General features: G+C 34.9%; 2 protein-coding genes and 1 non-coding gene across 3 annotated transcripts; 2 read left to right on the top strand and 1 right to left on the bottom strand.

The window, feature by feature from the left end:
• LOC124454121 (E3 ubiquitin-protein ligase TRIM71-like) lies at positions 1-8168 on the top strand. Its single transcript, XM_047004928.1, has 6 exons — positions 1-433; positions 1888-2314; positions 3285-3597; positions 6001-6278; positions 6586-6726; positions 7454-8168. Exons 1-6 carry the CDS (start codon positions 81-83, stop codon positions 8027-8029), a joined length of 2088 nt encoding a protein of 695 aa, XP_046860884.1. The 5' UTR covers positions 1-80; the 3' UTR covers positions 8030-8168.
• Positions 7992-24031, bottom strand: LOC124454703 (cleavage and polyadenylation specificity factor subunit 6-like). The gene is given in 19 exon segments (XM_047005481.1): positions 7992-8251; positions 8501-8687; positions 8988-9067; positions 9758-9843; positions 10173-10205; positions 10207-10254; positions 12697-12755; positions 13089-13129; positions 13395-13459; positions 13638-13686; positions 15192-15298; positions 16641-16790; positions 18075-18154; positions 18513-18578; positions 20006-20109; positions 21192-21316; positions 22617-22650; positions 23169-23246; positions 23936-24031. Coding segments are annotated over 18 exon segments (1434 nt in total). The 5' UTR covers positions 23999-24031; the 3' UTR covers positions 7992-8251; positions 8501-8521.
• On the top strand, positions 22128-22199 carry Trnat-agu. Its single transcript has one exon. It is a non-coding gene; the product is annotated as a tRNA-Thr (tRNA).
• Positions 24032-25054: the final 1023 nt, after the last annotated feature.

Raw genomic sequence — 25054 nt, 5'->3', positions numbered from 1 at the left:
CTTGCAAACATTGCACAAAGCTTCTCAAAGATCCACGATTACTGCCGTGTCTTCATTCATATTGCAAAGCATGTCTTCCGATGATTGTAAAACAGAACGAAGAAATTCTTTGTCCTACTTGCAACGAAAACCATGGTATTAAAGATATTTCAAACCTTCCCAAAGATATGTTAGCTGAATCCTTAATTTTACAAGGAAAAACGGGAAATGAAGATAAAACAATGTGCTCAAGTTGTGGCACAGAGATCGAAGGAATTACTCAGCGCTGTTTGAGCTGCAGTGAGTTTTTGTGTGGTGACTGTGCTGATATACACCGACGTTTACGACAAACAAGAGATCATCAAATCATTACTCTTCAGCAAAACAAAACAGAAAATGAGCAAATTTTTCACCGAGTTTTATACTGCGATAATCATCTGAATGAAGAATTAAGGTAAAGAAAGCTTTGAAATACCGTTAAATAAGTATATTTCATCCCATTCCTTGCGCTTGTAACAGTATCTTCTGTACAGTATGTGCCAAATTATAGCTATATTTCCCATTCGGAATGTTTTCTAAATTTGTTTTAGCTAAGATGTCTTTTTTAAATATGAAAAGCATGATTATTAATCTATTTAAGTTTAAGTTGTTTGTCTGTGTATCAAAGCTTATTTTCCAGCAATTTATTACATGAGTTTGTGTCGTGATAGCTATAATTACACAGCAATAGCCGTTTTTCAAATCATGTTTATTGTTACAAAAAGAATGATAGCATAATGCTTTAACCAACAACTACAAACAATAACGACCTTATCTAACAACATTCGAGAAATTTACCTTCCACTCCTCTTCCTTGTAAACGAGACAAGTCTCTTCAAAAGCAGAGAGCCTTATACGCTACAAGTCGCGGGCTTGTGACCGGTATAGCAGAGTTAAAAGGTTTATTGTTGCTGACTGGTAATCGCGTTTGAAGTCAATTGTGTTGGAGTGCGTTAGACCTGTTTCAAACGTCGCATTTTATATGAGCCGAATGCAATTAAAACAAAATATAATGAGGAATTTTATGTCGTTTTCTTTTGTCTTTAATGCATTCGGCTCTTGTAAAATGCGACGTTTGAAACAGGCTTTACGTTCTTACGTGTATTTTGTACTTTATCATACGATTAATAATCTATACTGATCTGGGTATAGCTGTAGTTTGGACGACACATTGTCTTGTTATTTCACGAAATATAACACCACAAAGATCTTTATGAAGACACCCAAAACAGAACTGTGGTAAAATGTTGGTAACTAGTGCAAAATCTACATTTAAACAAAGCGGATGCGATACAAATTTTAAAGCTACAGGACATCGTCTTGGTTTGTTTGTAAAAGTAAATAGAAAATTAACCAAAGAACAACAAAATAAGTGCAAATAAATTCCTCTGTTTAAAAACATTCATCAATATTCCATATTCCTAATTTCAATTTTAGTTTTTTAGAGTTTTAATGGATGTTTTTAAAGTGTTTCTGTTTTTTAAGTGATCTTGCAGTTTTTACATAAATGCACAGTTATAATCATAATTTTTTAAACTTCATTAGAAAGTAGAGTTCTATAGAACTATATATATAGTGTGGACATCTGATAATTTAAAACTGTTATGTGCTCATCAAATTCTCCCATAATTTATACTGCTCTTCAAATTTCTGTCATTTTCTAAATCAATCAAACATTTGCAGTGTCATTATTTGTGGGAGCTCTGTTACAAGTCCATTTCAATAAGATTGTTCAACTGCGCAGGTGCACTCCATCATATATTATAAAGTCAGTCCGACCAGGTCTCAGTTAGTAATAAAATTTGCTGATATAGATCAGAGTATGGCATTTGAATCAATAATTATATGTTGTTTATTTCCATTGAGCAGGTATTTCTGTGAGAAGTGCAAGAAAATAATTTGTCGTGAATGCACAGTTATAAAACACAAAAACCATAAGTATACTTATACCGAAGAATCAAAAACAGTGACTGAAATAGTGGATAGAATGAAAAGTATCGCAGAAAACATTCGCAGGAAAATGGAAAAGGCAGAGGAAGCACTTGATGACGTAAACGTAACAACGGATCTCATAACTGCAAGTATAACTGGACTTAAGAATAGCATACGCAGTACTGCAACAGAAATGATACGTCACATCCGTTTAACAGAAGAAGAAATGATTCACGAAATAGATCGAGTACAAAGTAAAAAATTTCACGGTCTTAAGAAACAGAAAAAACAACTGGAGCATGATTTGCAGTCATTCAAACAAGCAATAAATTATGTGGAACACGCTTTTAAATATTTATCCAAGGTAAATTCATATGAAATTAATCATATAAATTCATATAAATCATTCATAAAAGGTTTAATTAAAAAGTTCATTAATTCTCAATAGCTAGCATTAAGAAATAAAAGATGTTTACTGTGTTTGCACGGGCTTATGCAAACCGAGGAGACCTTTGGGAGAATTCGAGAGCAGATCAGTGCAAGCCCGAGACCGAAGGTCGAGGGTTGCACATGCTCGAGGGTTCTCATAAACGTCTCTAAAGTTTCCATAAGCTAGTGCAAACATAAAAACATCTTTTATTTCTTTTATATAATAAAATAATGCGAAAAAGACAAATATTTTATTTTTTCTGCAAAAATGTATTCATGACGTATTTGCAAACTCTTTTTGACTGATGGATTGTTTTGATTAATTTGATTTGTGGAGCTCAGATGTGTTTGCACAGGCTAATGCAAACACAGCTCTAGACCAATCAGCGCACGCCTTTCATTGTGTTTCATTTTAAAAATGTACTTAATAAACGGAAATGACGTTTCACCTAAAAGCATAATTTTTGTGAACATTCAATGTCAGCCACATCTTATCTAATCTGGAAAAGGGATTTAGGGATTTAGGGATTAGGATTGACTGTTTTCACCATGTGCACATCCAAATAATGCATTACAGTTTGATGATGTAAACGACAAACAAAATAAAAACAACGCATGTCCAAAAAAACGCATTTTTTTGACAAAGCAGTTACGAGTAACACGGATAAAATTGCCATCTGCTCGTCACCGTAAATTATAATTACAAAGTAACATGAAACATAAGTAACTCTAATTTAAAAAATGGTAGCTTCACCCAGCTTTTTTTAAGATTTTTTTTTTTCATAAATATCCTTTGACAAAACATTAGCCGAATAACTTCACAAAAGCTTTATTAAAAATAGCGTTTAAATGAAATAGCAAAAGCTAAAATTCTTTGCTCGTTCTTATCACTCAATAATCAATAGATGGAGCTGTATATGGTTAGACAACCGATAGAAAGTCGAATGAATCAGCTGGGCAAGAAAAAAATTTTTGAGAATCCAATCGAAAACAACAATTTAAAGCATGTGAAACAAATAAAGAGAGGACGAAAATTTGCTCGAGCATCTCTTGGCTCTCTTGAGATCAACGACATGGTTCTTATTAACGGATGCCTACGTCATTCTGATACTTGCAATGAAGAAGTATTTCCTAAAATTCCAGTTGAGCTGAAAGGGATTGCAGTTGATATACGGGGACCAGGAGGTGAATTGTTATGCCCAGTGAAGAAAGAAAGAGGTACATTTAGCTTTTTTCTTAGACAGCCCTAAATGTAGCTGGGAGTACGGATGATAAAACAAGGAGATATAACCACTGCATTGTATACTGTAGAGATCCTAAATGTAGCTGGGAGTACGGATGATGAAACAAGGAGATATAACCACTGCATTGTATACTGTAGAGATCCTAAATGTAGCTGGGAGTACGGATGATGAAACAAGGAGATATAACCACTGCATTGTATACTGTAGAGATCCTAAATGTAGCTGGGAGTACGGATGATGAAACAAGGAGATATAACCACTGCATTGTATACTGTAGAGATCCTAAATGTAGCTGGGAGTACGGATGATAAAACAAGGAAATATAACCACTGCATTGTATACTGTAGAGATCCTAAATGTAGCTGGGAGTACGGATGATAAAACAAGGAAATATAACCACTGCATTGTTTACTGTAGAGATCCTAAATGTAGCTGGGAGTACGGATGATAAAACAAGGAAATATAACCACTGCATTGTATACTGTAGAGATCCTAAATGTAGCTGGGAGTACGGATGATGAAACAAGGAGATATAACCACTGCATTGTATACTGTAGAGATCCTAAATGTAGCTGGGAGTACGGATGATAAAACAAGGAAATATAACCACTGCATTGTTTACTGTAGAGATCCTAAATGTAGCTGGGAGTACGGATGATAAAACAAGGAAATATAACCACTGCATTGTATACTGTAGAGATCCTAAATGTAGCTGGGAGTACGGATGATGAAACAAGGAGATATAACCACTGCATTGTATACTGTAGAGATCCTAAATGTAGCTGGGAGTACGGATGATAAAACAAGGAAATATAACCACTGCATTGTTTACTGTAGAGATCCTAAATGTAGCTGGGAGTACGGATGATAAAACAAGGAAATATAACCACTGCATTGTATACTGTAGAGATCCTAAATGTAGCTGGGAGTACGGATGATGAAACAAGGAGATATAACCACTGCATTGTATACTGTAGAGATCCTAAATGTAGCTGGGAGTACGGATGATAAAACAAGGAAATATAACCACTGCATTGTATACTGTAGAGATCCTAAATGTAGCTGGGAGTACGGATGATAAAACAAGGAAATATAACCACTGCATTGTATACTGTAGAGATCCTAAATGTAGCTGGGAGTACGGATGATAAAACAAGGAAATATAACCACTGCATTGTATACTGTAGAGATCCTAAATGTAGCTGGGAGTACGGATGATAAAACAAGGAAATATAACCACTGCATTGTATACTGTAGAGATCCTAAATGTAGCTGGGAGTACGGATGATAAAACAAGGAAATATAACCACTGCATTGTATACTGTAGAGATCCTAAATGTAGCTGGGAGTACGGATGATAAAACAAGGAAATATAATCACTGCATTGTATACTGTAGAGATCCTAAATGTAGCTGGGAGTACGGATGATAAAACAAGGAAATATAACCACTGCATTGTATACTGTAGAGATCCTAAATGTAGCTGGGAGTACGGATGATAAAACAAGGAAATATAACCACTGCATTGTATACTGTAGAGATCCTAAATGTAGCTGGGAGTACTGATGATAAAACAAGGAAATATAACCACTGCATTGTATACTGTAGAGATCCTAAATGTAGCTGGGAGTACTGATGATAAAACAAGGAAATATAACCACTGCATTGTTTACTGTAGAGATTTACCAGTAGACTCGTGTATGTAATGAAAATGGCCTACACGACACTGTATTTATCTACAGCAAACATCAATGTTTCAACTACCAAAAATGTAACAAATAAAATCTCTACTCTTTCTTCAAAAGTGTAAGAATTGGTTATTCAAAAGTACAGTTCAAAATTGATAAATAGCATCTAATGAATTCTAACGCTTTTCAACAATGTAATTTTTATAAATTTGCAATTGCGAACAGTAGAACGTTGTTTTAAGGTTAACAATAACTCCATTGAGATTCAAGTATGACGTATTTAATTCAGAGCCCTGTATTTGTGAGAGTTGGGACACGTATTGTTCTCAGCCGCATTTCGCATTATGATGAAGGTGATTGGGTAAATATGGTCACATGGGTATCTAACCGCCATTTTTGTTTCTAAAAGCGCAAATTACAGCCATTTTTTTTGCAAAGGAGATGATTTACAAAAACATGTTTACAATGATTTCATGTTGCGTTTAATAGTGCGAATCAAAGCTATGAAGAATATAAATTTACGCTCTCCATGAATAAGAAAATACAACAGAAAATTTATCTTTCCCCCATTTAATGCTCTATATTCGCTGTCTTTTGGAACAAAAATGGCGGACGCTAGAAATTTTATTTCCGGTGTCCAAACTATTTCGTATGTAGAACTCTGACTTAATCAACATCATCCAATTTTAGATGAGCCAGGAAACTACGTTGCTGATTTCCAACCCGAGAGGTCTGGTACCCACATTGTGAGCGTAACTTTCAATGGAGAAATAATTCCTCCCCTTATTGAAATTGACATTGGCAAACCTGTATTACCGTCAACGGCTGGAAATTCCCCAAACACAATTACACCACGTGATGTAAAAAGAAACTCCATGAAACCAGGAGAATTGTGGGACATTCATGGGATTGCTGTGAACAAACAAGGACATGTAATTGTCACAGACTCTAAATTGCATAGAGTTCAAGTAAGCACACGTTTGAACATTTGTTTGCAATGGATTCGTTTAACCTTGCATTTTAACATTTTTATCCTGTGTATACAACACATCAACAGAAGAGTTTGACATGAATCAGGTTGACGATAACAGAAGCAACAAATCATCGAATCCCGTTGAGTCACCTGAATTTTTCAGGTTCATGAGACAATTGCTTAAATTGTCCAGCAAAGTGCGAAGATCATATCTTCATTTAATTTCAAACACCGCACTGCATATAACATTCTTTCAGATACAGTCTTCGTTGTTTAGCGACTTTCAAATTTGACTTTTCCAGGTATTTGACGAGGATGGAAAGCATTTGCACATGTTTGGTAGTTTTGGAAGCGAAATAAACGAGTTCAACTTTCCTCATGGTATTGTAACAACAAACAAAGACAACCTCATCATTGCAGACACTAACAACTCTAGACTACAGGTAAGTCAAAAACTACAATTAACTGCATCAACGTCACCTGACTATTGGGTCCATAAAGGTCTGCATTAACAGAATATCTTGGTCGAGGGGTTTGAAGAAGGGATGTCAAATTTAAGTTTTCTAACACCCAAGCATCTATAACTGAAGTGGTAATAGTTAAATGCAATCTGTTTGTCTTGTCATCAGATCAAAAATTTTCTAAATTAACCTCAAGGCAAACAGTTTTTCTTCTTCCCGACACTTGGAAAATTGAAGTCGTGATTTTGCAAATGTAATGCAGTGTGCGCTCTATAAGATTGAAGAAATTTTAGCGTAAGTCACATGCGATTGGCAGACAGGATAAATTAAAATGTGATTTCCTGACAGAATAAAAAAGCTATGACTGGTCAAATTGGTTAAGATTTTGTCATCGCAGACGAAGTAAAAATCAACGTCAGACTCAAATACGTCATTAACTTTAACTAGGTAGTTTTCAATGTCTTCGTTTGCTCTTTCAAGTAAATATTCAAATAATTTCGCCATTTGATTGTAATTTAAAACAAGAAGCTTTCAATGACGTATTCCGTGCACCTGAGACTGTCCTCTTAAAGATCATAGCTCTCGACCAATGAAATCGCTTCAATTCTTAACGTTATTATATACGATGTACATTTTTAGAGTTTAATGAAACAGATATAACAATAAAAAAGGAATACATACTATCTTTCATATCGTATTATCGTTTCAGATATACGACAAAGACTATAAGTATTTAAAAAGTATAAAATGCGGAGATGAGCAGGAAGAAAATATTCACCCTTACGATGTGGCTGTAGACATAGATGATAATATAGTCACATTAGATCAAGAGAAAAGCATAATTGCAGTTCTTACTTCGAAAGGAAAATTACTGAGACAGTTTGGAAGCGTTGGTTCAGACGAAGGAGAATTTATCAATCCATCATATATGACAGTAAATAAAAGTGGGCATATTGTAGTCAGTGATTTCGGAAACGATAGGATACAGGTTTTTACCAGAACAGGTCAGTTCATGTTTAAATTTGGTAATACTGGCGTAGGCAATGGGGAACTCCGCTGGCCAACAGGCATCGCGGTACAGAGAAATGGTGACATCATCGTGGCAGATTCGTGTAATAATCGTCTTCAAGTATTTCGTGCTGACGGCTCATTTGCACGTCATCTTGTAGCCATGGATACAAGTAATAAGAGAGACACAGTTAAATTACCCCAAGGTCTGGTTGTGGACGACAATAACGTGATATATATAGCAGATTGGGGAAACAATTGTATTAAAATATACTGATGTCAATACCAAGTTAGTTTACGTATCTTAGAAATGAAAATCGTGTTTATAATACACTAGATCAGCCATAGAGTACATCAGCGAGTAAAATCGTATAAAGAACAGAAACGAAGAATAATAAATACATCTGGTATCTTGAGTAAACCATCTTATCTTCTTTAGTTGGTTGGTAAATTCTAACGTTGCCTAGTTACCACATACGTACACGCCAAACGCCAAAACCTGAGAAGAAAAAAAATGAAACATTTACAAGAAGAAATAATGAAATGACGATATGTTCATGGCAAGATGTGAGTTTCGTACTAAAATGCGAACAATCATGAAACCCACTCAAAATTCTTTGTTTCGTACATATATATAACCACGATGGAGAACAGTTCTTCGTAAACTTTAAAACACAACTTGAGTCATTAAACATTTTGCTTACAATAAAATCAAAATTAGATTTTCTTTTCACTTCGACAAACTTACACTGTTTACATTACAGTATTTTCATCTTCGACTGCGGTATTTTTCACGTTCACGTGAACGAGAACGACGATCACGTGATCTTGAGCGCCTACTTCGGGATCGCGAGCCGGACCTTGATCTTCTCTTTCTTCGTCGACGATCACTTTCACCTTCATCATCGCTATATCGTCGTTCCCGTTTAGCGGATCTAGTGAAAGACAACCGTGTCTTGAGATAAAATTTCGTCGGATAATCACTGACGACATACACGCATGCGCACAAACAAAAACGATATGCTTGTGAACGAGACTAACATATATAGCTATTGTACAAAGATATGTTTTAGGTCGTTATTGTCAGTAATGCTTATGTGCCGATGCACATAGGTACCTCTTCAAGAGGTAAAGTTTTTAAACAAAAAAAATGAAAACAAATTCGTGTGTTTTACGTAAAAGTTAGAGGCAAAAAATGTAAAATAAAAAAAACAACAAACAAACTAATAACGTACTTAGCCCGATCAGTCGCCGAAGTTGCAATCATTTGCTGCTCAATACCTTGTAAACAGTCTTGAAGAGATTGTACTAGTATCTTAAAAACAAACAAAAAGTGGAAACTTTACGGACTTCTCAAATACATGTACATACATGTGAACATAAAAACGTAACCCAGTGATTTTTAATAGCAAGGGAGGAAGGGGGACAAAATTATCCAACATTTTAACATAGTATGCAAAGAAATAAAAGAGAGACCGTGTGTGATTAAAGAATCATTGTCAACCACAATGCAACGCGCCCTCAAATGATTTCGCGGCCATTTTCTTCGTTGAATAAATAGACAGACGTTGTATCGGTTTGTAATCCATGGATATTCATGCATCGTTAGTCGATATATAAAAATTTGTGTTGTTTTCGGATAAAAAAGTATTTTCAGAAGCTTGCTAGTGATTTGTTTCATAGATTTATCTGTTTGGGTGGGCAAATAATTATTCAGAACAATGGCAAGCCCAAAGGTTGAAAACATGCCTAAAAGAAGAAGACCAAAACTTGGTATGGTCAGACACTTTTATCTACTGTCGAAGTTTTGCGAAGAGTCTAAGAGAAAGATCATCATGTGATAGAATAACTTATTATATTTAGCACAGATATAAACAAACAATAGGCGCGCTTTGTATTGTGGTTGACAATGATTCTTTACACTGTAGTAACTTGTGTACGTAATATTGAAGCAAACACATGATGAACACAATGCATCAAATTTCAAAACAAAAATTAATCCTACCGTGCTTGTTTCTTCCGCAGCTACAGGTGACTGTTTTATAATTGATATCGCCTGAACTATTGTCTCAATAGCAATCTCATGTTGACCTAAATAAGAAGGAAATATTCATTAATCAAACAAACAAAAGCAGAAAAGTAGTTAGTAATGAGAAAGAACGACTTAGAAATGTTGTTAACCAAACAAGAATCGCAAAAACCACTTTCTTCTGTTGGTATCATGCAAAGTAAACTCGCCGTTCCAAAGCGAGGAGAAAAACAAAATTTAGATGGTTTCCATGGTCAGCTATGAAACTTTCATTTTTTCAACAATGGAAAGTGAATTTATGCGGGATTTTTTTTGAAAAAACGAACGTATCAGTAAAAAAGAAATGTAAAATCAAGATACAAATACATCAACATACAGTAGAGAAACAAACCTGCATTCGATTCCACCATCGCCTTTTTATCGAGTTACTGGTCAAAGTTGATTCTGTCGGGTCATTTCATCAAATTCACCACCTACAATTGTAAATAAAATGTATTTTAATGCCTAAATTCACCACCTACAAATGTAAACAAACAAATTCACCACCTACAAATGTAAACAAAATGTATTTTTAATGCCTAGATGTATTTCTGTCTATGTACACGTACTAGTTAAAAAGTAGCGCGGGCGCATAAAATACTAGAAGCCGAACTGAAGCAATGATAACACACGGGGTGTACGCTGTTCTTGAGATTAAGTAAAACATATGTAGCAGACAATGAAGTACTTCATCTAAAGATCTTTATAAAGAGATTTGGGCATAATTAATGCTAACACGACGTTATTAGCTTATCAAAAAAAAATTATATAATATAGTACCCACCAGGTGTAGGAAACTGACCAAACATATAATATACTACCCACCAGGTGTAGGAAACTGACCAAACATATAATATACTACCCACCAGGTGTAGGAAACTGACCAAACATATAATATACCACCCACCAGGTTTAGGAAACTGACCAAACATAAAATATACTACCCACCAGGTGTAGGAAACTGACCAAACATATAATATACTACCCACCAGGTGTAGGAAACTGACCAAACATATAATATACTACCCACCAGGTGTAGAAACTGACCAAACATATAATATACTACCCACCAGGTGTAGAAACTGACCAAACATATAATATACTACCCACCAGGTGTAGGAAACTGACCAAACATATAATATACTACCCACCAGGTGTAGGAAACTGACCAAACATATAATATACTACCCACCAGGTGTAGGAAACTGACCAAACATATAATATACTACCCACCAGGTGTAGGAAACTGACCAAACATATAATATACTACCCACCAGGTGTAGAAACTGACCAAACATATAATATACTACCCACCAGGTGTAGGAAACTGACCAAACATAAAATATACTACCCACCAGGTGTAGGCAACTGACCAAACATATAATATACTACCCACCGGGTGTAGGAAACTGACCAAACATATAATATACTACCCACCAGGTGTAGGAAACTGACCAAACATAATATACTACCCACCAGGTGTAGGAAACTGACCAAACATATAATATACTACCCACGGGTGTAGGAAACTGACCAAACATATAATATACTACCCACCAGGTGTAGGAAACTGACCAAACATATAATATACTACCCACCAGGTGTAGGAAACTGACCAAACATATAATATACTACCCACCAGGTGTAGGAAACTGACCAAACATATAATATACTACCCACGGGTGTAGGAAACTGACCAAACATATAATATACTACCCACGGGTGTAGGAAACTGACCAAACATATAATATACTGGGTGTAGGAAACTGACCAAACATATAATATACTACCCACCAGGTGTAGGAAACTGACCAAACATATAATATACTACCCACCAGGTGTAGGAAACTGACCAAACATATAATATACTACCCACCAGGTGTAGGAAACTGACCAAACATATAATATACTACACACCAGGTGTAGGAAACTGACCAAACATATAATATACTACCCACCAGGTGTAGGAAACTGACCAAACATATAATATACTACACACCAGGTGTAGGAAACTGACCAAACATATAATATACTACCCACCAGGTGTAGGAAACTGACCAAACATATAATATACTACACACCAGGTGTAGGAAACTGACCAAACATATAATATACTACCCACGGTGTAGAAACTGACCAAACATATAATATACTACCCACCAGGTGTAGGAAACTGACCAAACATATAATATACTACCCACCAGGTGTAGGAAACTGACCAAACATATAATATACTACCCACGGGTGTAGGAAACTGACCAAACATATAATATACTACCCACGGGTGTAGGAAACTGACCAAACATATATACTACCCACCCTGACCAAACATATAATATACTACCCACCAGGTGTAGGAAACTGACCAAACATATAATATACTACCCACCAGGTGTAGGAAACTGACCAAACATATAATATACTACCCACCAGGTGTAGGAAACTGACCAAACATATAATATACTACCCACCAGGTGTAGGAAACTGACCAAACATATAATATACTACCCACCAGGTGTAGGAAACTGACCAAACATATAATATACTACCCACCAGGTGTAGGAAACTGACCAAACATATAATATACTACCCCGGTGTAGAAACTGACCAAACATATAATATACTACCCACCAGTGTAGGAAACTGACCAAACATATAATATACTACCCACCAGGTGTAGGAAACTGACCAAACATATAATATAGTACCCACCAGGTGTAGGAAACTGACCAAACATATAATATACTACCCACCAGGTGTAGGAAACTGACCAAACATATAATATACTACCCACCAGGTGTAGGAAACTGACCAAACATATAATATACTACCCACCAGGTGTAGGAAACTGACCAAACATATAATATACTACCCACCGGGTGTAGGAAACTGACCAAACATATCAGGAGGCCGTCCCATGAAATCGCCTTCAAATCTAAAAAGAAATTATCAACAAAAAAATTTCAATTGACAAAGATATTCCGTAATACAAGTGTACATGAATGGCACCATTACACAATTTGTATGTTCGCGGTATTTAGAGCACGTACGTAAAGATGACATTTAATAATAAAAGAATTGTTGTCATGCAAGTAGATTACAGGAAATTAAATGAAAGAAGCCAAGCAAATCGATTCTCCCCCTCCCCCTTCAAAAAAAGTGTCATTAATAGAATTTTCTCGTGCAAGCATTTCAGTTAGAAATGGAGAGAACATTGATTAAACTTAACATGAAATAAAAAGAATGTTATCAATGTATACGTAAGTACCTTGGGCCTGGAGGGAGCATTCCTGGCATCATAGGATCAGACTGGAAAATGAAGAATTTTATAAGAATGAACTAGTCGGGCAAAACAAGTTTGAAAATCCCATACATCGAAACTAAACACCATACAGCAGTTGAAACGTATATTTATGGAAAAATGAACAATACGTATAAAAAGCAAGGATAAGGTAGAGCAACACCATGAACACTTGTAACAAAAATGCTGAACGACTTACATAACTTTTGTCAACAAGAATCCCCCCCCCTCCCCATTCTAATTTTTAGCAGTCAAATAAGGTGTATTACTTACGGGAGCACCCTCGGGAGGAAAGAAAGCAGGATTAAAATGAGGAGCAACAGGTGGTTTGGGGATACCTAAAGTAAAAAAAAACAACACATTATCAGTTGTTTGAAATGGTTGGTGATGAATTCAGAGTAAAGATTAAAAAAATAGAAAATATTTCCAGAGAATTTGCGCTAAGGTACGTAATGAACAGCATACTGAAACTGCGACTGCGCAATGAAAGATAAATAACTAAATTTCAAAATATACCGGAATCAACGGAAATAGGAACGACGCCAACGGGTGGAGGTGCAGTAGCCTGTAAGATAGAATTACATGAAGTACATGATAATTCAAAGAAACAGAAATGTTTGTTTCAATTGATGGGGATTATGAACAAGCATATGATGGGACAGATGACTAAGGAAATATATGCTAAAAAGAGAATACAGCTAAATTTTTTATACGCAAGCTAACAAGTGCTTTTCACAATCATAACGTGACAGTAAAGAGAGCTTAAAACTTCAGCAAGAAAAGTTTTAGCACATCCACCGTGTATAATGGTAATTATATAGTTTAGGAAGGGCACTGCAACGTAAAATTGAGTTACATCATAGACAAACAACAAAAAGCACTTTTATACACGTTATTCGGAAGCGACATTTTCCACTTTCAGATAAGCGACTTGGAAGCCGATCAAGAAGCAACGTACATGTCTGACTACGTTTACACTACTCCAGATCATTTCCAATTTCAGAGAAGCTACTTGAGAAGCCGACCAAGAAGTAACGTACATGTCAGACTACGTTTACACTACTCCAGATCATTTCCAATTTCAGAGAAGCTACTTGAGAAGTCGACCAAGAAGCAACGTACATGTCAGACTACGTTTACACTACTCCAGATCGTTTCCACTTTCAGAAAAGCGACTTGAGAAGCCGACCAAGAAGCAACGTACATGTCAGACTACGTTTACACTACTCCAGATCATTTCCAATTTCAGAGAAGCTACTTGAGAAGTCGACCAAGAAGCAACGTACATGTCAGACTACGTTTACACTACTCCAGATCGTTTCCAATTTCAGAGAAGCTACTTGAGAAGCCGACCAAGAAGCAACGTACATACATGTCAGACTACGTTTACACTACTCCAGATCATTTCCAATTTCAGAGAAGCTACTTGAGAAGCCGACCAAGAAGCAACGTACATGTCAGACTACGTTTACACTACTCCAGATCGGTCCGAAAACGGCGCAATAAAGTAACAGAACCGGGTTACGTTTATACTGCACTGGAGCAGAATGATTTGAAAACGTCACTTTAGCCGAAGCGATACGACCACTAAACGAGGTCGAACGATAACGGAACGTTAAGCAACGTTGTATAAACAGCTAACCGTCAATATTTCGCTACACTTTAGATACCAGTTCTCTTCAATTCGTCCTGCGTTGTGGCAAATAGTTGAAAATGGTGATCATTTTATGTTTTGGAATGTTTTTAGTGACTCATTTCGTAGTAATTATTACAAATCGTTGTTCTTCGTGACTTATGTCTAGAGATATAAGCATATAGCCATATGCAAATAAGTAATGGCGCCATCTTTTACATAGAACTAACGACTTTTGACAGCAAGAAATACTATGCGTAAACGCTCACCAAACTGTAGCGGAACTCAAACGGATCAGTGTAAACGCAGTCAAATTCTGCCGTCACTTTTTCGCTCCGGCGTAGTGTAAACGTAGTCTAAATAAACTCTGGACAAGCCACTTCGACAGAAAAGTTAATTTATTCCGTTGCACGAACGAATAAACGAATGTCACTCACCATAGCACCGGGTATAGGAACCATACCAGGGGGAAATCCCTCAACAGGCGGAGCTATCATACCGGGTACAATAGGGGCGGGTGCACGAATCATGGGGGCTCCGGGACCTGAAAGTAAATGTACAAGGAAATGATAAGGCAAATTTTGATTGTAATAACCTATTTTAATTTAATTTCGAGTTTTCGAGTAAAATAAAAAGCAAAGTTTTGCTTGTTTACGTAGCTATTTGGACGCCATTATTGATTCTGACCAAGCAATCTAATAAGACTGTTGCCTTCAGTAAAAAAGATATATACGTTATTTGCCGTTTAGACGTTATTGCCCATCGGTCTCTTTTTGAGATGGCGGCAAAATATTTTTTCATCCGGACTTCCCAGCCAGTGAATAAAATACGCATACTTATTTTTCTATTTTTGCATGCGAAGCGATATTTTTTATTTCCAGCAATTTGATTGATTGCCTAAGCGGGCGGCTTTTTACGATAGCCGTCCGTGGGTCAAAAGTGACATTTTTTTGCAATGTTTTTGCTTGCGAATTGAAATGTAAATTTTTAAAATGGATTTAAAAGCGATGAAAATTGTCTAACGAGTACGCAGAATGTATTCAGACGAAAGTCATTACAGCGAGAGTAAATTTTACTATCCAGACGAAGTGAAATTTGTAGAAAACAATTCAATTTTAGTCTCAACATCAATAAATAAAAATTCAATATTTAGACTCAACAAAAATTTAAATATGTTATTTACCGTTTAGGTCGGTCCGTCCGGTAAATAACATATATATATTACTACGATACACGAGCACTGTACAGCTAGTGCTTTCTTATATCTTGTGGAGTCACGCCACATCTCATTATTTTATTTATAATAACAATAGCCAAAAAATCTGAAGGAGATCTACTCCTACAGGCATATGATGAATTAAATTCAAGTTTTGGGCCTTTTGGCCCCTTTCAATCCCTTGAAATCATCGGGTTAGCTCGCTATCCGGGCCCAAATTACAACGCGAATTTCTTCATAATAAAAATAAAAAATAAATATGTTGTTTACCGTTTAGGTCAGTCCGTCTGGTAAATAACATATATATATTATTACGATACAGGAGCACTGTACAGCTAGTGCTTTCTTATATCTTGTGGAATCGCGCCACATCGCAATTCAATTTTAGTCTCAACATCAATATATAAAAATTCAATATTTAGACTCAACAAAAATATAAATATGTTATTTGCCGTTTAGGTCGGTCCGTACTTATAAATAAATTATAATATTTTTATAATTTATAATTATTATAAATATTATAATTTATAATAAAACTTAAAAATAATTTCCCTCGCCGTCAAAATCGTCCCTGAGCTTTCGGCCTGGGGGCCCTTTTGAGAGCAACCACGTGAAAATATTCTTCTTCAGCCGGTGGTAAATAACATACATAAATTTTCCATTAACTTACCCATCCAAGGAGTAGCCATTGCCATCTCAGGGGGGAACATTTCCGCTCTTCCAAATCCAGGTCGAACCATGCCTCCTCGACCACGAAACCCCCGTCCAAATCCTCGACCCATGCCCATATCATCTTGATGATTGTTTAATGATGGATTGACTGGAAAGAAACGAGAATATGAAAAGTATAATGGAAGCTGAAGCATACCTTATAATGGAAAGGACGGATGCATGTAAGTTGTGTGCTATGTTCACTCAAAAATAAAAATAAATGATGGCCTTCATGAGACAAGTAGTATTTTTACACAAAATTCTTTCAATAAACTGGCTGCAGATTATTCGCGTGAAATTTTGGCTGCGTTCCGCAAGCTTACTATACAACAAAGCACAAATAATAAACAGTTTTATCACAAAGCCTGAAAACATTTTCGAAAGTGAACTTAAATTGAACATATCGTAAATGCAAAAACATGAATTGTATTCGATTTGTTGAACGTATTGTTCCTCATAAAAATGGCCCTATGCGTGATCATAAAAGTAAAATAATTTGCCCAGGTAAAATAACATTTGATCGGCGGTACGAGAAGTCCTAACATGCACAGCTAAAATAGCATGCAATCAGCAGCCCTGCAGGACCATCGTGAGTCAAAATTTACATTAGAGAATTTGAAAGTTAAAAATTTCATCCGAATGTAATTTTCTAAGAATAAAATCTCATCATTATTGCAATGTGTACGTAGCTATAGATTATGTACTTGAGGTGTGAATAAACAATTACATAATTAATTGCATTCGTCGCCATGTTGAGAGAAATGCAATAAAGTGTAAAAAATTCATGTTAATTTCATAACTCTGTAAAGCATCGGCACTTTGATGAAGTCTTCCAACATGTCCGCTTTGACGTCACACGTATGCAAACACTCTATAGGTCAACAGCGTACATGACCACTTTGACGTCACATGCAAACACACCATAGGTCAACAGTGTACATGACCGCTTTGACGTCACATGCAAACACTTTATAAGTCAACAGTGTACATGACCGCTTTGACGTCACATGCAAACACACTATAGATACCGTGTTAGGATTTCCACATCGCGAGAGTTACGTACGAAACAAGAGCGAAGAAATAGCGGAAGGAGAATGATTTGCATTGCTTTTCTTACGTAAGTATGTGGTACTGACTATCTGAATCTGCTTGAATTTAACGACTTAAGTATGTTTTATAATAGTGAAGAGCCCGTGGTCTTTTATCTTGACTACTTTCTTGCAAATCTTTGTCTTTTCTTAGCACATCGTACGTATCATTTGTACGTACGTAAGTGAAATGAAAGATATTTTCGTGTACCGTATGTATATAAAGCATGTGCTTTAATTCTAGTATTGTTGCACCACATTAATAAAGCCACATCAATAATAAAAATGAAGTACTTAACGCTTACTTTTTCTGGCCGTGACTTCAAACTGCTGTAAATTTGGTTTTGTAGCAGGAGTTACAACTGGAGTTTGTCCATTGATTTCTCTAAATAAAAGCAAAAATTTACACACACGATCATAAAGTAAATGGTTTGAACCCGGGAGTATCGTTACATGTTTGTAAATGTAGATCGTCCAGGTTAATAAAGTCCTGAGAAGGACTGTTTTTGTTGTTGTTCACTGACGTTTCGACAACCTTAGCGGTAGTCATCTTCAGAGTCAAAACTACCGCTAAGGTTGTCGATGACTGAAGATGACTTCCGCTAAGGTTGTCGAAACGTCAGTCAACAACAACAAAAACAGTCCTTCTCAGGACTATACCAACCTGGACGATCTACATTTACAAACATGTAACACACGATGATGTGCCCAACATCAACATAAACAGTTCGAGATTTTCTTACTTCAATGGAAGTTTTTCTGTGACCAATCTCACCGAGACATCAGAACCCAGTTCAACTAGAGCATACCTAAGATGAAAAAATATGAATCAAGACAACGAAATAAAAAATCAATTCATGCTTTAAACACGCCATGCATACGTCATTTAAAATAATACCGTAGCCAAACATACACTGAACTCACATACACTGAACTCACCTTGAAGAAAACACAATCTCATGCTATGATTGTGGCGAATTGCACGCGACAACAGTGAACTTAAATGAACAACCATGGTTTTTTTCGCGAATCTCACATAAAAACTAAGTTGTCATACTTCATGTAAGTTCACCATTATAGCAATGCAACAAGCAAAGAGAGGTTTCTATTCACTACAAATACGTATAGTATAGTAAAGTTACATATGAAGAAAAAATGACCGTATGTTTATTTCATTAAATATACAATATTATACAGGAAGTACATAAATTAAAAACTATATATGGTCATACAGGCGATAACACGTGCATATATAATAGATACATTGAGAAATCTTTATAGCACTTTTATACAGTTAATTTTAGCCCAATGTAGCTTTCGTAAAAAGTCTGATCCCAACAATCAGGATTTTTTTAGTCGCTAATCCAACAATTATCTTGGGAATCAAACAGATTACGAAATCTATCGGATAAATATACACATAAACAAATAACACTAATACGATTTTTAAAATATATACAGTAAACAAAAAAAAGAATTTCATCTCGCAAATCTTTGAGTTTTTTTATCATTTAAAATACATTGTTGAACTAATTATGAAAGAGAAAGGATGTTGAAAAATAGCAAGACAGTGAAACATCAATCGTGTTATAATTCAAAATATACAAAATGCTTTTTAGACAAGAAAAAATACTATATCTGCAGAAACTACAAAATCACATATGAATCCAAGCAATTTACAAACTGATTGAAATATCTACATGAGGAAAGTGGAAAATAAACTAATTTTACAATTTTACAAGATTATAAGTACTCAAAAACGTTTATTTTCCACAAAGTATATTGTACATGAATGAATTTAAGTATTTTCCAGCGTTACTAAATACATTTTCAAGATATATTTGTTGATTGGCTACCAGAAATATTCAAATAAATCTTATTTGCTGGCGACATTTCCGTTGAGCTTGCTCAAATACCGTTATAGTCTAAACCATAATTGTGAACATAGGAGATTAGTAAGATAATAAATGTACACAATCATGTGCATTAGTGTATTTATGTGAACAAATGGGGATAACTCAGGAGTTTTAGAGAAGCTGTTTTCTAGCGAAATGGCCTAAGTGTTTCAAATAACGTATGTTTTCAAATTTTTCAAAATTGCAAAAAATTCTATATTTTACACAGCTTGTCAAGTATATATGTAGTCAAAGTGAAGTGACTCAAATTTGAATAATTAAAATAATCATAAAAGGACGGTATATAAATAATCATACATGAATGGTATATAAATAATTACCCTTTAGATTGGCCATTGGCTCTATTCTCAAAGAACTTGATTTGAACAATGTCTGTTACACCACATTCTTGCAGAGCATCTTCCAATTGTTGATCCGAAGTCCACTATTGAAGTTCCACAAATATTTACATAAATAAATATATATTTTCTTATATTTACACGTACGTATAATGAACAACGTGTTAATACAGGAGAGACAAACTACGTACAATCTAAATTGTAGGTTTTCATGAGAAAGGTAACCGACATCATTTACTTCATTTTTACTTCATAATGACAATTTACGTCACCGTAATGTTTCATGAATGTTCTACTACTTCATAATGACAAGTTACGTAACCGTAATGTTTCATGAATGCTCTACTACTTCATAATGACAAGGTACGTAACCGTAATGTTTCATGAATGCTCTATTACTTCATAATGACAAGTTACGTCACCGTAATGATTCATGAATGCTCTACACAACATCATCACAATGATGGAGCAAAACAACAGACCTTGAAAAAGTCATACTTCCTTTGACGCAGGCAATTACGTAGACATCTGCCCTTTAACTTGCAATTGGTCTCCCCCAAGATTTGCCGAACGTGTTGTGGGTTAGGAATATGGCCACTTTTGTAGACGAGAAAATTCATAAAATTCTTTTGATAGTTATTTTCCACGATGTACGGAAGATGGTGTTTTGACGTGGTTCAAAATCAAATAAGTTGAAAACCAAACGTATCATATTGTGTATTCGTGCATCAATATAATACATTTGTCCAATAAATTGTAATAAAAGGAGCATCACGAGGAAACATCAAATCAAAGATTTTGCACAGTATGGCCTCAGGTTGATACAGTTCAACTGAAGCAAATGTAGCGCTTACGTACATCAATGTACCTGTGTGTACCCCATTGAATAAAGGTCATAAATTCAAGTACAATATAAGACTTACATTGGCCCAACAATAAAACATGAAAAATACACATGTATAATAATACTACTAGCTATTAACAACTTGATGGGGGTGATTAGCAAATCAAATTATTCCAATTCTTCGGTAAATACACTGATTAGCATACATCAACAATGCATGACCTCCAATAATGGAGGATTTAATAGAACATAAATGTTCCTTTGACAGGATTTAATGTTTAAATTTCTTAATGTAATTTGCTAGTACATCATTTGTTCACTTACCCATGTAAAATTTCCAACATATAATGGTTTTCCTTTTGGTTTATCTGGTATTTGTGAAGCAGCAGCCTGAGCTTGAGCAGATTTCGGATGAATTGTGGTGAAAGATTTGTATTCATAAGTACCAGCTACGTAAATAGAAAACAAACCAATGTTATGATGATTTTGCTTGAAGATATGTATCGCAACCTGTTGACCAAAGTCTGTCATAAATTTACTTTAATTTTACATGTTATCATGTCAATTTAGCTTGTTTTTAATATCAAATTAAAACATAATGAAATCATTTGATCATGAATGCAATTTATACCTATACATCACATTAACTTTTTCAATAAAATGGAAACTTGAATCTCTTTTTCACTGAAATGTTGAAGCAAGACAAAAAAATCATATAATCCCCTGGTACATTATTCCAAAGCCATCATCAGAGAATATATATAATATATTGGGATTAATATATTATATATATTCTCTGGTGCATTGACACAAACATATGCAAAACAAGTTCAAATTGCTAAAATGCCATGTATGTATGTTACTTTATGCATATCAAATCAAGCAGTGGGCAAATTAACATTGTGCAATATACAATTTGCTAATCGCTTAGGACAAAATGTAAAAAAATGTACACAATTTTTCCAAATGCATTCAAAAAAACAAAATGTTACATATATGCATTTATTACAAGCATGAAAATTGGCATCATTTGTAATATGAATGTATTAATATATTATGTATATACTCTGATGATGGCTTTGATTAATATATTATGTATATACTCTGATGATGGCTTTGATTAATATATTATGTATATACTCTGACGATGGCTTTGGAATAAAGTCGAAACACGGTGCCATCCAGTAAACTGTTATAGTGGCGAGAATCTCTCGTCCATATGCAGTGTAAAAGAGATTTGACTCGTCTCCAATCCCTGTGGGCTTGGTAGCTCAACAGGTAGAGCGGCGGACTAGTATCCCGAAGGTGCGAGTTCAAATCTCGTCCAAGTCACATGTTTTTCATGTGCATATTAAAAACCGTGTTAGGATTAATATATTTGTAATATGAGAGCAATATGATTTGGAATATGATTCAAACATGAATAAAAACATAAGAGACTTTTACAAAATTGACTTATAAGACTCATAGTGACGGTAGTTTAGTGAGCAGCACTGCATCATATTCAACTTAATGGGGTGTTTGCTTTATTGTGACTTAAAGTGCGTAGCTATAGGTATATAAAAAGTAACATTGCTTTGATTTGAATTTACATCTCAAAAATAAATTGCATATTGCTATTTTTCAGCTAATTCACACTCCGAATTAGCAATGTAATTGGAAAAGTCTTATGTAAATGATCATATGCGTTTACATGAAGTAACAAATAGTGGATGTTTGACAAGATAATTAAATACTGAAAATGCTCACTTGCAGCAGCAGGGGCTGGACCAGTAAGAACAAACTAAAAATAAATAAACAGAAATGAAAAACACAATAATCATACATTGCACCTTGGCAATACTTTCTAGTATAATCTACGTACGTATGTATGTACGTACGTACAATGTTTACAAACATAACATAGTATACGTAAGCTACTGCTCAAAAATTACACCACTATAAAATTTATACCACTATTGATTATACATTACAATAATAGCTAAATGGGCCACAGAAATTAAGTAAAGTGAATTCAAAACAAAGATAATATCACTGATGGATCCAGTGTTGGTCAAAATTAATTATAGATGCTCAATTTTAAATTCAAAATATGGTACATTTAAAGAATGTCCTCCTACAATTTGTAAATGACTAAAATATTACCAATAGCGTTGCCTAAAGAGTAAATAAAAATTAAATCCAAACATGAGCTTTAATGATTTTTCATGATTTACCCTAGATTCGACACTTGTGTAATTACTTTAGAGCTCCATTACGGTATCTACTGGAAAACAATAATTACTGTAGAACATTATTTACCTGTGGAGGTTGTGGATGTTGTACCGCAGAGGTAGCTAAAGCATCTTCATAAATATCACCAACATAACCAGCAGAAGACTAAATAACGTTAAGGATAAGTCAGTTTCAGTGGTGTGTAAATTTCATTTTATCAACACTGGCTCATGCAAATCATTTGTAAAATCTTCAGCTCTTTCCCTAATCCTACACCAACATATACCAAGGAAATGAAAACCATTTGACAAGTAGTAGATATAATCAGAACAAACAAAGTCTTCAACACAATGTTGATTGAACCAAGGTTGCTGTGTGTATTTTGTAACAAATTACCAGTCAAAACACAACTGATTGGTCACACAAACCAAAAATAAAAAGCACTTTCGAAGGATGGTTTCTAATTACTATATCTTAAAGCCTTGAATGAAGAAACGGCTAGGCTAACAAAGCAGCAATATTATATGTCAAATAAAATTAGGAGTGGATAAAAATTTTAGCAAGGTGTGAAATAAAAATAAATATAAGTTTAGTTACAATGCTTGAAAAATATGAGTCATGCGACTGATTAATTTGTCAAAAAATCACGAACTCTTAAACATTTCAGTTTTAACTTAAATACTTCAGGTGGGTTGTATACGTTCAGGCGACAGCTAACGGTTGTCTTTCCCAAACTAACAACAACACAAATTGTATAATTATTCGATTTTCAAGCTAAAATTTTCCTTATTTTACAAAGATTTTTCATTAAAACTACATGGACCTACTAAAAACTTGGCATTTTCTATCTATACCTGATTAAGATCAGTGTCTATCTCTCCAACGCCAGCATAAAGATCGATTTCTGTTGCAGCCATAACCTTGAATTGTTTAGAAGAAACGTGTGATAAAAATATGCGGACCGCAAAGGTTCACGGGTGATGTTCAGGTCGTGTTTCCATTTTAGTATTCAAGCAGTTGATTTTTTTTTAAATACAAGTTTTTAACTTGTCCTTCTTAAAGGAAAAATAGCTATTAAAATAGTAAAACAGAGATTTTGTCGTCGTGACATCTCCCATGCTGGATGAGTCATCATCAAAACTAAGGTTGTCGAAACGTCAGTCAGCAACAAAAAAAACAGTCCTTCTCAGGACTATACCAACCTGGATGATCTACATTTACAAACATGTAACGATACTCCCGGGTTCAAACCATTTACTTTATCAAAACTAGTCATATTTATACAAGTTGATTCACCCTTAACAGATAGCAGACGTTGACACCTGACGAGTTGTCTGCCGAAATGCATAGTGTCTTAAATTTCAAAAACAGTTCTTTTCAGAACTTTCAGTTTAGTACTCTTATTCCAAAACTCTTATTAGTACACTTATTCCAAAACAATTGATTTTGAGCTCTTGATTTTCCCGTTTTATTTTGGGTTTTGCAGTTTTCATTTGGTTTTAGGCCATTGGACGTGGCAATTGCTCTTTTTAACGCGATATTCAAAAAATAGCTTTGTTGGGGAACATTAAAAGACTCGAAATGACGTCCTTTTCACGGGCGGATCCAGGAGTTTTTGAAAACGGAAATTGGCCTGTCCTTTTTTATTATTATTCAATTTAGTTGGTTTTTTTTCTAACAAAAGGTTTTTTTGACGCTCGTGAAAACTCCGTGGTGTAAAAAATGAAATGAAAACATATGATGAACAGTGTGATTACTCTGCTTTTAAACTGGAGTTGTATTTTTATGTAGATTACTTTTTGCAGTTAGTTATTTTATTAGTTCTAGACTTTTCGATAAAAAATTTCAATTGACTGGCTTCTTTTACGTTACTCTCACTCGCTATAAGACATGTGTAACACAAAAAATTCAAAAGGAGTGACCTTACTGTATGTTGTTTGCACTTTGATAGATTTTTACACATTATAAGAAAA

This window comes from Xenia sp. Carnegie-2017, unplaced genomic scaffold, assembly GCF_021976095.1.
Source record: "Xenia sp. Carnegie-2017 unplaced genomic scaffold, XeniaSp_v1 HiC_scaffold_3, whole genome shotgun sequence".
Classification (NCBI taxonomy): Eukaryota; Metazoa; Cnidaria; class Anthozoa; order Malacalcyonacea; family Xeniidae; genus Xenia; species Xenia sp. Carnegie-2017.
The sequence above is the reverse complement of the archived record's forward strand: the minus strand, read 5'-3'. Positions and strand labels throughout refer to the sequence as shown.